The following is a 13,118-nucleotide window of genomic DNA, read 5'->3' on the forward strand; positions in this document are numbered from 1 at the left end:
TAAGCCAAACATTTGGTTATAGAATGATTGTTATTGTTCGTATAACTAAATTTTTCATATGATATTGTTTTATAGCAAGGCATTTAATGCATGTTGTATTTTAGAGTAGTTTGATTATCAACTTCTACTGGACATGTATGTGGAATTATTGACCAATATTAGCGATATCTAGACATGCTCTAGCCGCAAGAAAAAAATTATGTATGTCTACTGTCTTGGCAAGGCTTAGAAATTATTCGGAAGTTTGTGTGGCACATAATTTTTTTGCTTTTGCTTCATCAAGAGCTCGCCCCCCCCCCATATGTCCAAATCCTGGCTCCGCCCCTGCTATGCACATTATGCTTGGATTGTCTTGCACTTGCCACATGTGTTTAGACAATCCATTTCATTTGGTGTTGTGAATGACTCTTATGCCTACCATAGACCGTTCATTGAGAGTCTTATGCATGATTGCTATGAGCTTGAGGTAGATGCTTATTCTTTTGAAACACATATTTGCATCGCTACCTCACATTTACATGCTTGTTTCCATGATGTCCTTGATTTGACATGTCACAATCCCTTATCACACCATATGCTATGCTTGATGACAACACTTGTTTGGTGAATCGCCTCTTGAATGCTTCGTTTTGCACTAACGCTAACCACATTTGTTTTTCCAAGTGTTTGTTATTCTTGCTCCTTTTGAAGGAATCACAAGTCGATGCGACATTGGAGAGTGCCCATTTCAAGCTTGAAGATGATGAGTACTTGGTGGTTGTCCACTTCTACACGGAGACCCCCTCTCTTTCCCATGATGATGAAGATCACGATCCGTGGACGGATCTCTCCCAAGGGGGGAGATGATGCGGAGCATCCCTCGACCACCTCCGTGGATGTCACACCGCCACCACAACCACCGAGCGGACCTACGACGAGAGCTCGCGCACGCGCCATCGAAACCGAGGTGAACTCTTTCCTCTTTGTGTTTAATTCGAATTCACACGAGAGTTGGATTCTACCTCAAATGGAAACTCTATGCACTCGTAGGTACCAAGAAGGAGAACGTGAAGAGACGAGGACGGAGACACAAGCACCTATGGTGGAGGAGAAGGAAGAAGGACGCGCGAGAAGCACGAAGCAAAGGAGGTTCTGGACCACCCCGGCCCTCCCCTACAGCCGGCGGAGCCCCTGGCTACCCCGGGTGCCCGGCCACTCTGGCCCTGGGTGCCCGTCCCTAACCTGGGTGCAGTCCCTACCCGCTCTGTGTGCCCGGCCATGGAGGGCCCGGGTGCCCGCACCCCCCTGGGCGTTGCCCCAGCTGGCTCGGGTGCCCGGCCTTGGAGCCCCGGGTGCCCGGGCCACTACCCCCGGGTGCCCGGCCTCTACAGCGCCAAGGGCGCAGCCCCCTGACAGATCCAGATTCCCGGCCCCTGCTAGCCTGGGTGCCCGGCCACCCATGAGCGGCAGCCCCTATCTGGTTCAGGTGCCCAGGCCCCTTTACCCCGAGTGCCCGGACCCCTCCGTGTGCCTGCGTGCACTTTTGGGTTTTGGACCCTTGTATCCCCCTCTCCCTCACAATTCACCCCTAGACTATATAAACACCTCCCCTAGCTCATTAGAGGGATAGCAAAGTATATGACATGATTTAGTGAGCTTTGCTCCTTGTATCCACTCCTCTAGGAGATCAAGACCTCCTAGGAGAAGATCCCTAGTGGATATCAAGCCCCCATCTAGGGAAGGACCCCCATCTTTGGATCATCAAGACCTCTTTCCTCATAGGATTGGGACCTCTTGTGTGTTCTTGGATCTAGCATATGTGTGATTGGATCTAGTTAATTTGAGTGTTTTCCCTCTCTTGTGTTCTTCGTGTTCTTTGTGCTCTTGGGGATTTCCCCTCCAATTCGTGAAAGATCTCCATCTAGGGTTCCACCCTACAACATCCTGCCTCCATAGACACCGACGGATAAGCCGGAGATTGTTGTTGTGCCGCCAATTGAGCCGCTAGCTCGGCCTCACGTCGAGCTCTGCCCTGGTCCACCAAAGCCTGATCATCATTACCAGCATGCGGCGGGTCAAGCTGATGGGGCTGATTACGGTGATGCTCACTGCTTGATACAGCCTCATCAATGTGCCTGCTATAGCTCTGGCTCGGACGCGGGGTTGAGTGAATTCGATCACGACTGTATGAATAAGCCGCCTGATGGGCCACAGTCGTCTGTAGGAGTTCTTCAACTCGCAGTATCTCCATTGCTGCTGGGGACTCATCCTGAACCGAAACTGTCGCTAGTCTAGTAGCCGCAGCTATCATGTTATTCAAAGGATTAGAAAAATGACTCGGGGGTGTCGAAACATGCTGGGGAGGTGTAAAATTCAAATGTGGGGGGTCTGTAGCATGTGGCTGAACCGGTTCTCCAGCCGCCAGCGCCTCAACTACTCGATCCACACCAGGCGGGTTTACTGGTTCCTGCTCCAGGCGTGTTGAATAGGTTCCTCGCATCGTAAATCGGGGGTAACCGACTCACATGCCTTCTATTAAAGACACTGTTTGATGCATCCCGGTCCAAGCTCAAATGAAAGCTCTCTACCTGAAGTTGTTCTGCCTCCCTCTATAAGGCGGCTCGTTCTGTTGTCATCCGGGTGTTCTCCGCGTTTAGATCCTCCTTGGCTTGGGTTATGTCATCTCATAATTTTGCGACATCCGCGTTATGCTGAGTTTGATTCGCTGGGTTGACCTCCGCCATCAACAATGTCGCCAGGGCATCCAACAGACCAGACAAAACTTGAGCCGGCGGGCGCACAGGGCTTCCTGCCCTGGCTGCCGTCACCGTTGCTGACCCGGAGATCATCGCTGCTGTAGTGGAAGAATCCTGCCCTGGCTGTGTGTCGTCCATGAAGATTGCAACCCCGTGTGGCGGCTCATAGGGGTCCGGAATATTGTCACCATCGGAACAGCCCCCAAGCCCACCATCCTGAACCTGATAGATGGAGTTGGTCTCACCAGTTGAGGACTCATCGCCTGAGTAGACAACCGTCTCACCGCCAGATTCTGATCCTTCTTCCAGCTCTGCTCCTTGAACAAAGCCAACAGAGACATGCTTCAGGGCGGCTTGAACCTTGGCGGTTCGCGCGTGCCGAGCCGTTTCGACGATGTCGGTGCAGATGTCCGGCTCAGCTTCCGACTCACGAATCTTGCCAAAGAAGACATGGATTCCGCTAAAGGGGACCCGGTACCCGTACTCGATTGAGCCGGCCTTGGGGCCCCAGCCCTCATCGTCGATGTAGAGCTTGCCGTGACGACCCTTGGTCATCCGGCCCACAGCGTATCCCTTGAGCCATGTGAAGCTTCCCTTCAAGAACTCGAAACAACCGTGCGCTGGCCCCACGGTGGGCTCCAATTGTCGTGGAATTGTCACGACCGATGCCCTAGCATGAGGACTTAGGCGTGGAGCCATCACTATGAGGTTAGCTTGAAGGGGTTAAACGGGACAAGGGACACAGAGAGTTTACCCAGGTTCGACCCCTCGTAACGAGGTAAAGGCCTACTCCTTCTTTAGGTTGTATTGCTTGGGTTTCGATTACCAGGGAGCGAATACGCTTGACCTACTTCTCAACTTGTTGTTTCTTGCCCTAAACCGCCGCCGGGTCACCCCTTTATATACACAGGCTGATGCCCGGCGGCTTATAGAGTTCCGGCCGGCTCATACACAACGTGTCCGGCTCGATGACAGAACTACACTTTCCTTAACATACAAGTTAACATATGGCGGTTTACACCCGTGGGTCTTAAGTCACCTTTTGGGTCTTGGGCCTTCAGTAAGCTTGCTTTGTGAACCACCATCTTCAACATGTTCATGGGCCTTCTCATTATGAACCGCCAGTGGTATGACCCGGCCCCTCCTGGCGGGTCATACCCAATAGTTATATCCCCAACACATAGTATCTGCCAATTCTATACCTCCTATGATGCAGATACGAACAGGCGCCGACTATCTCGGATGCTCATGTAAGATACACCTATAGACAGTGTATGGTAGTTTTACACTACTAGAAAGAACGAAACCAGAGGGGAGGGACCTTTCGCATGTATTTTACAGAAGAAACAAGAAATACGGTTCTACTTGCATCAAGACTATTTTCATAATATCACAAATTTCAATTGAAACTCAATACGGTAGGTGATCAACTTGCAAGCATACAAGACCCAGGGAACACATAAAATGAAAAATATATCTAACGTGCCCGGATAGCTGGGCCGGCCCGGTAGCACGACTGCCCAGCTATCCCGGCCGGCACGGCACGGGCCTGGCACGACATGGCACATGCTAAACGGGCCAGACCCGGCAAGCGGCACGCCAGGGGCCGTGCCTGGGCTTGAAGGCCGAGCACGCGAGCCGGCAGTAAAAAAAATGTATCCTAATATGACCCAACAAGTAAAAATATGCTAAAAACGCCCCGTGCGCAAAATAAGAGGCAGATTAGTGAGCCTGGCGAAACCAGTGGGCCAGCCCGATTAGCATATGAGTCATGCCTGGGCTGCAGCATGCGGGCCGCCACGGCACGGCCCGTATAATAATCGTGCCTCGAAGGGCCGGGCTGGCCTATTTGACCAGCTCTGACAGCAACCACACAACACACGAGACGCGGCGACGGGAGTTCCTATACGACGCGCGTTGCGTCCAATTTCCACGCGCCGCACAGGGGACAGCCCGATTAAAATATGAGTCATGCCTGGGCTGCAGCATGCGGGCCGCCATGGCACGGCCCGTATAATAATCGTGCCTCGAAGGGCCGGGCTGGCCTGTTTGACCAGCTCTGACAGCAACCACACAACACACGAGACGCGGCGACGGGAGTTCCTATACGACGCGCGTTGCGCCCAATTTCCACGCGCCGCATAGGGGACAGCCCCCGACTGGGCCGGCCCATTGGCAGGCTAGCTGGCGCAATTACTGTAGCGCGACAGTGCAGCATAAAACATTACCACGCACAGGCGCGTCTCCAACTGGGCCGGCCCATTCGCGCAACGCAGTGAAAAAATCACAAAAAACTCTGCTCGACAGGGGGATCGAACCAAGGACCTCCAACTTTCAACGAACGAGCATAGCCATCGCGATAGACAACCGTCCTTGGTTTGATATGGCGTGCGGAGCTAAATGTAAAGGAGACCCGAACATTTTCTCAAATTCCTAACGCGAAAATTATTTTGAAAAGGTGTTTCTTAAAAAGCGAACACTTTCCAAATTTTAGATGAAAAACTAAAAGGCTTGAACAAATTTTTGATAAACTGAACACATTTTAAAATCCCGAACATTTTTTGAATTTAGAGAACAAAATTTGAACATGAACATTTTTTAAAGCACGAACATTTTTTTAATCTTGAGAACAAATTTTGAAACAGAGAACAAATTTGTAAGCGAGGAAATTTGAGAACAAAATTTGAACATGAACATTTTTTATAGAACGAACATTATTTTAATCTTGAGAACAAAATTTGAAACAGAGAACAAACTTGGAAGCATGGATTTTTTTTTCAAAGCATGAACATTTTTTTTTGAATCTTGAGAACAATTTTTGACACGGGAACAAATTTGGAAGCGCGAACAATTTCTTAAAGCACGAACATTTTTTGGATATTGAGAACAAAATTTGAAATGGAGAACAAATTTGGAAGCTCGAACACTTTTTGAAAGCACGAACAATTTTTGAATGTTGAGAACAAGTTTTAAAATGAAGAACAAATTTGGAACCGTGAACAATTTTTGAAAGCACGAACAATTTTTGAATGTTGAAAACAAATTTTGAAATGGAGAACAAATTTAGAAGCGCAAACAATTTTTTAAAGCACGAACAAATTTTGAAATGGAGAACAAATTTGGAAGCATGAACAATTTTTTAAAGCACGAACAATTTTTGAATGTTGAGAATAAATTTTGAAATGGGGAACAAATTTGGAAGTGCGAATTTGAAATTGGAAGATTTTTTGAAACTCCCAAACATAATTTGAAATGTGAACAAAAAAAAGAGAAGAAAAAGGAATTGAAAGATGAAATAAAAAACAGAAAAACGAAGAAAGAAAAAGAAAAAAACAGGAAAAACAACAAAGAAAAAGAAAAAAGAAAAAACCAGTGAAAACCCGGTTCAAGAACCTTCTAGAAGGTTCCCAAAACCGTTCAGGAACCCTCTAGAAGTTTCCCAAAACCGGAAGCTGCAGCGCAGCGCTATCTCCTAACTGGGCTGGCCCATCTTGATCGCTGTAGCTAACTTCTCTGTGCGAAGCCTCGACAAGTCGACGCAGCGAGCGTCCAATAGGATTTTCCCGCGGCGACTGCCCCATCGACTCAGACCGGCGAGAGCAAGAGGAGATGGAGTGCACCTAGATGAAGATGACGGGCTCCGCTTGCGGCACGGCCGTAGTGACATCCGTGGCGCAGAATGCATTGATGGCATCGTGCGTGCGTTCCAACCAAAATGGGAGAGTACGGTTTTGTTTTGTTCAGTACACGTGGTGGATCGTGATACGTCCTGGCGTGACACGGTATAGCACGAACGCGATGTTTACACCGGGAGGAGTCCATTACCAACCAGTACCGAGTGTGGTGTAGCCGTTGGTATCACTGTCAGGGCACGGAAAAGCTCGGTCCAAAAGACTAACCAAGGACCCGTGGTTTGGTCGTGAAGACGTGATGAAATAATACATGCCGGCAACAAAAGGCCGGTTTTAGTGCTAGGACAAACGGACCCCGGGAATCTTTGAAGAGAGTTGCTACCACAGCTTTCTACATCTAGGGCTGCAAGAAAAGCTCGAGGCTCGTGAGCCGCTCGAGATCGACTCGTATTTTAGCTCGACTCAAGATCGACTCGAAAAGAAATGAGCTGAGTATGAGCATTTTATGTAGCTCGATCGAGAAACAAGCTGATCTTCAGTCAACATTGGCTCGCTCGATTTTAACTTGATAGCTCGATATCATATAAGTATATTAAATAATCTTCATGTCCGTTACGAAGAATTAGGCTCAACCATTGCCATATGTTTTGCACGATTTCTTTTCTTCATTTTACCTACTAGAAAACATAGGAATTAAGCATGAAGAAAGTTTAGCCTCAATCTGACACGTGGCCAACTGCGTGTTCAATATCTTGTTATTTCGACCGAAGTTTTAAAACAGCCACACCTTTGTTGTCTTCTATCCATGATCTCTTGTTATTAGATATTGGTCTTCAGTTGAGAAAGAATAAGTCGAATTTTATAATAACTTTTTTTATTGTCTCATATCTTACTTTAAAATTTGCTTTAAAATAATTTTCAAAATCATCTTATTTAACTCAAAACTAGCTCGAGATCGACTCGAGATCGTTATAATTCGAGCATGAGCTATATTCTACAGCTCGACCTTGAGCTTCGCATATTTTGAGCTCGCTCGAATTTTAGTATGAGTTGAGTTAAGCCCAGGCTAGGCCAACTCGCTCGACTCGTTTGCAGCCCTATCTACATCTGGGCACGCATGACGACGACGATGGTGGCAAACTGGCTAACACCCCGTGGCCAAACCAAACCCGAGACCCGAACAAAGGTTGGCCGCGCCGCGCCACGGCCAGCGTCACGGCAGGGCGCGACGATTTTCGGAAAGCCACGGACGGCCAAACCGGACGCAGATTTGGCTCGTACCATACCACCCGGCGTCATGCATAGATGCCAAAAGCCATCCTATTGGTCATGCCCTAGGCTTCTAGCGCCATTGAAGAGCTCGTGAGAAAAGACCGGACCTCATCAGATTCGAAAGCCCGGATCCTACGCGCGTCTGGCCGCCCACTGTTCCTCTCCCCTCTCATCCCATCACCTTTCGAGGAGACGGCGATGTTGACGTGCCAGCAAGTAGCACGCACACGCCGCGACGTACTACTCCTACTACGACAACGTCTAGCCGCCCGCGTACGTAGCCTATAGGTAGGCGCGCTATTCCGATCGCCCATCCCTCGCCACGCCAGAAAAGCGCTCGCTTGGCGCTCCCGTTTGGCCATGGCCAGGCCGTTTTGGCCGGCCCTTCCTCCTACCCCGCGCTGGGCACCTGATTCTGACTGATTCGTTCGGTTCCATCAGAATCAGATCGATCGCAAGCGAACAAGGGCAGGCCAGCTGGGCGGGCCGGCCTTAATGGCGAAACATGGGTTGCGGCATAAACAATATGAAAAGATGATGAGAACAAAAACAAATAAAATTAGCGTGGCCGATCCAGATCCAAGTTGGAAGTGGTGGCCAGGCCACCGATTCAAAGGCGCATAATATATGGCAAATCCGCAAGTAAACAACAAGTGATGCGAGATGCATTGAGCGGCCCCAGGGAGCAGCGGCACATGCCGCCAACCGCCGGGCAGGTGAGGTTGCCATCTTAAACTATTCGCGCGTCCATGACGACGGAGGGACAGGGCAGGTTCCGGGAGAAAACAATGGCCGGGTGACAGGGAGATGACAGAAAAAAAATGAGGGGAGCAGATGGCAAGTTGGGCGCCACAGGGCATGTGAAGCTAATTAACATGGGATTGTATGTAAAAGATCAAATCATTGGTAGGGCCTGGCCTCATGATGCCAATGGCAACTGACAAGGGCCTGGGCACTCATTGCAACAAAGGAACAGCAGTGCATGCTGTTGTTGTAGGAGTACTCACAAGAAGCATGTTAGTGGCAACAATGGGGGCGGCCATGACAGTTGGCAAGCAACATAGCAGTTGTGGTAGTAGGATGAAAGAACAAAATTGCTGATAAAGTTTCAAGTCCTTGGGCAGTTCTCAGCATGATAAAGGTGAGACCAGAAATGTAACAAGGGATAATAGTAATGGCCTACAAGGGTCTACAAAAACAACAACATCTGGAGGGAGGCTACAAAAGTAGTACAAACAAAAGGGGAGGCTTTACCATAGTCAGATATTGACACCTTCTACAGCACTAGTAGTAGTAGATGACAGGAGATGGCAAATTCACACTGGCATAGGAATTCCTCTGTCTGGGGCTCTGGGCAGATGAACAAAACACAACCTCCCCAAGGAAACCCATGGTTCGAAGTCTTGACAGGAAAGAACCATCTAAAACATGCTAACTGGACTGGGAGTGCGACCAGCACCTACTCGTCGATGCTCGGATCAGCAGAGGTGCGAGCCCGAATTCTGATTCTCTTGTCTCCAACTGTTCCCCACATAGCAGATGCTGATCAAGGGGATACATATAGTAAGGTGCCAAACTGCTTCAACACCAAATGCCGCCTCATCATCAGCGCAATCAGTGAATTTGTTTCCAGAGATACGCATAACCGGTGGGTGCTCCTTCAGTACAATGAATGACACATACTTGTTTCGTGTGAAATCATGAAAACCCTCCACAGGAAACTTCCGTCCGCTGGCCCCAGTTAACTTGATCAAGAACACCACAAATCGACCAGCTCTTGCTCAGGAATAACAGAACAAGAATGACCAGGTCCAGTAGGACAAGAAAAGTTCTGCTCCGGATCACCACCAAACTCCAACAAAATAAGCAATGATTACAAAATTTTCACCAATAGCGGCGCATCACCCCTTGGCCCTGCTAGTGATCGGTACAGGTACAACTTATCAACGGTCTCTGTTTCCACCTTATCCTCATTTTGCTCCTCCATTACTTCAACAACCAAGTTAGGCATCCGCTGAGCTACCTCTCTACAACCCCTCATGGTTAGCCTGCATGAATTCATCCACAGGAACCTCATATTGTAGAAATAATCCAGACCACAAAGCAATCCCCTGTCACTGAAAGGGCTATCTCTGACCTCAAGCTTCTGTAACCGAGTGCATCCCTCGAACAAAAACTGAAGCGACAGGTCACTGTTCCCCGAGAAGGCAAGAGACAAAGTCTTTATTAGTTTGCCATATTGCCCGATGTATGCAAATGCCTTATCAGTGAGCAGGCCAGAGACAGAGAGCCTAGTAAGTTTCTTGCAGTTCTTCACTATCGCGCCAAAGCCGTCATCCATGGGCTCCCCAGTAATACGGTCAGGGCGGTGGCGACCCATGATGCAAAGACGGAATACCACAAGGTCAGGGCAGTTATTGGACATAGCTACGACCGCAGCATTTGTCATCCGCTGGCAAAAGTAAAGTATGGATTCAAGCTTTCGGCAACCTTCGGATATAGCCTGAAGCCCAACATCTGACACAGACCCATCAGAGTCTTCGGTGGCATCCAGCGGAAATACTCGCAGCTCACGAAGATCAGAGCATGTCTCAGCCACAGCCCTGAGGCCTTCATCACCCACAGTATCAAGAACCTAAACCAGATGCAGTTTAGTACAAATGAAAATAAAGTAACATGGATTAGATTACCATGGCAAAACAAATAAGAGTATGGACCTACCCAGAATGTCTGAAGTTTGTGGCATTGGCGAATGACTGGTGTCAGATCCTCAGCAGTTAGGCTTGCGAAGCTAACGTTAAGGGAGGTGAGATTACCACAGACTGGGTAGATTGCTGGAAGGTATTCAGGGTTGACCTCCTGGAACCCAGAGAGGCAGACTATTGACGTCGAGGCTGCAAAAGAGGGTGCAAGTTCAGACACCGACATGCCTCCACCTTGTGGAGCCTCAGGACGAAAGGCCCCAGTGCCAAGGTGTGTGAGCTGCGGAGCCCGCGCCATGAGACGCCGTAGCTGCTCCAGTGAAACATGGTGGTTCACACGCAGCCGACGAAGAGAGGGCGAGCGTGCCACAAGGGCCTCCAGGGCCTCAAAGTTGAATGGGACAGCAACGCAGTCAAACATGAGGGATTCTAGGGATGTGTTTGACACTGGGAACTTGGAGATCCAGTCCACTGCTTCTTCCTCCTGATCCACATAGTCCTCGATCAGATCCAGAACCCTCAGGTGCCTACACAAGTATTAAGTACATCAGTCGATGAGATGCCACACCCGACTCCACCCCTTTATAAACTGAAGCGAAGCAAGAGAAACAAGCACATCTGGAGTCTGGAGACGTCCAAGTCTGGGAGTTACCAAAGTAGATAAGCATTAAGCTGCCCCCTCTTTCCAAATATGTAAGGCACCCATCAAACTTTGAGGCTAACTTTGACCATGAATTTGAGTAAGAAAATATAAGTTGTATGCCCCGAATATTATACCACTAAACTTTCGGATACAAATCAAATGGCATACTTTCTGTGACATATAACTCATATTATGTTGGTCAAATAAGTGGACAAAAGTTAGACTAAAATTTTGATGGGCTTTACATATTTGGAAGGAGGGAGTACAATTGGATTGCCACAAATGCAACGGAATACCAAATTGTCTATTACAGAGAGTGGGAGTTCGTTAACCAGGACCCATTAAAAGTTTCAGTTAGTACTAAATATATGAACTGCAATATTCCCTACCCAGGATTTAATTTTCACTCGTCAACGGGCACTAACGAAATAAAGCCATTATTATGTTTTAACGCCTCGAGCCAGTGAAATAAACCACAAATGTAAGCATCATTAGTACGAACACGTATCAAAGTACTTCGCACGTCAAGATATACTTTGAGTTCATGGGTTCGTCAACGGAAAAATATGCTAGTAAATCTAGCAGCAAAACATAGCAAGTGCGACAACAAGCTAAAGAATGACACACGTGCATAGGTTGAGAACTAGAGGACCCCGCGCGAGAGAGAAGGCTGCAAAGATTTAACCTCCGGCTGCTTTCAATTCCGGTCGAAGTTTTCAACCCGAAGTCAACGGGAATGCGTCGACAGCAAGCTATGCAAGACAAAAAGGGAGTTTGGCTGGGACATAATACCGGCAACGCTCGGCGATGACGGCGAGGCCGAGGGTGCTGAAGCCATCGCAGCAGACGAGCGAGAGCTCCTTGAACTGCGGGAAGGAGCGCGCGACGAGGCCGAGGTCGTCGTCGGTGACGGTCATGCGCTTGAGGCAGATGCGCTCGAGGCACGGGTAGGCGGGGCCGAGCGCCTCCAACCAGGGCTTGACGTTGGCGCCCCAGCCGTCGGGGAGGAGGCTGAAGTCGGCGAAGCGCGGCTTGCCCTTGAGCACGACGGCGGCGACGGCGCGGAAGCGGCGGACGGCGCGGCGCGGGTCGACGGCGTAGCAGTTGCCGATGAAGAGCTCGCGGCGCGTCTGCGCCTCGGCGCGGTACCAGGAGCGGCAGACGAGCGAGGCGGCGTTGCGGTCGCGCGCGGCGGTGAGGAACTCGAGCACGCTCTCCAGCACGTTGTCGAGGACCTGGTCGGGCGGCGCGGAGGAGGAGGCGCGCGGGCCGCCGCCGTTGTTGCCGCCCCTCAGATCCGGCGTCCGCCTGCCGCCGCTGCCGCCGGAGGAGGAGCCCGGGGAGGAGTCCTCGGACATGTGCGTCGGCGGGGAGTCCGCCTCCTCCGCCGCCCCGCTCATGCCGGAGGCGGGGGAGGAGGAGGAGGAGGATGGGATCGGAGGCGGTGGTGGCGGTGGTTGGGGGATCGGAGAAGGGTGGAGGTGGGGGTTGGGGCTGGGCTGGGGGGAAGTGCTCATGTGAGACTGGAAAAGGATTAAATAATGATTAGATCGGAGAAGGGAGGTGGACGGGGGACGGAGGAACGGAACCATTTTATTTTATTTTATTTTTCTCTTCCAGCAGAGTAGAGTATTTCCGCAGAGGGTAGCGCTACGGTTACCAAGTGGAGGCGTACCTTTGTGTACTTTCTATGTACCTCTGTGGCTTTTTTACAGTGCTGTACAGAAGAGTTTACTGTACGACTGGTTTATCCCGAAAATTAACGTTGGACAGACAGGGAGAGTGGCATATATTCTCACTGCCAAAACCTCACACAGCGACATTCAGCGAGTGAAGTAGAATTGGCTACAGTCAATTAGATTCCACATTTTTCCTTTCCCCTTGAGAAATACAGTATTCCGCAGCTGATCTACGGAGGGGGTGCTTGCCTTTCCTTTTCCCGGCCTGCGTGTCTGGGTTCGAAAATCCGCTGGACGGCGAGGGGGGGAAAGCGGGGCACCTGCCGCGCCTTTTCTCGGCCGCGCCCTTTTGGCTCCGCACGAGACGAACCAGCGCGGGACCACGGCGCATCCCCACGGCCGCGAGCGACCCCGCGGGACAGCGGCGCGGCGCTGGCTGTACGGGACGGATGCTG

At 50.0% G+C, this 13,118-nt stretch overlaps 1 protein-coding gene across 1 annotated transcript; it reads right to left on the minus strand.

Annotated features, from left to right (window-relative positions):
* Positions 1–8,715: 8,715 nt before the first annotated feature.
* LOC119336293 (transport inhibitor response 1-like protein) lies at positions 8,716–12,476 on the minus strand. The gene is made up of 3 exons (XM_037608290.1): positions 11,777–12,476; positions 10,361–10,868; positions 8,716–10,274 (listed from the first exon to the last, which is right to left on the minus strand). The coding sequence occupies exons 1-3, from the start codon at positions 12,382–12,384 to the stop codon at positions 9,513–9,515; spliced, it is 1,878 nt and encodes a 625-aa protein (XP_037464187.1). The 5' UTR covers positions 12,385–12,476; the 3' UTR covers positions 8,716–9,512.
* Positions 12,477–13,118: the final 642 nt, after the last annotated feature.

This window comes from Triticum dicoccoides, chromosome 7B (genome assembly GCF_002162155.2).
Source record: "Triticum dicoccoides isolate Atlit2015 ecotype Zavitan chromosome 7B, WEW_v2.0, whole genome shotgun sequence".
NCBI classification, from domain to species: Eukaryota; Viridiplantae; Streptophyta; class Magnoliopsida; order Poales; family Poaceae; genus Triticum; species Triticum dicoccoides.

What these genes read in the sequence shown, in the direction of transcription:
- LOC119336293 (XM_037608290.1), bottom strand. Translation starts at nt 12,384, where the DNA reads ATGAGCGGGGCGGCGGAGGAGGCGGACTCCCCGCCGACGCACATGTCC. An exon ending in GTCATCGCCGAGCGTTGCCG is followed by an intron (nt 10,869 to 11,776) that starts GTATTATGTCCC and finishes ATACTTGTGTAG; the next exon opens with GCACCTGAGGGTTCTGGATC. An exon ending in ACAAACTTCAGACATTCTGG is followed by an intron (nt 10,275 to 10,360) that starts GTAGGTCCATAC and finishes CATCTGGTTTAG; the next exon opens with GTTCTTGATACTGTGGGTGA.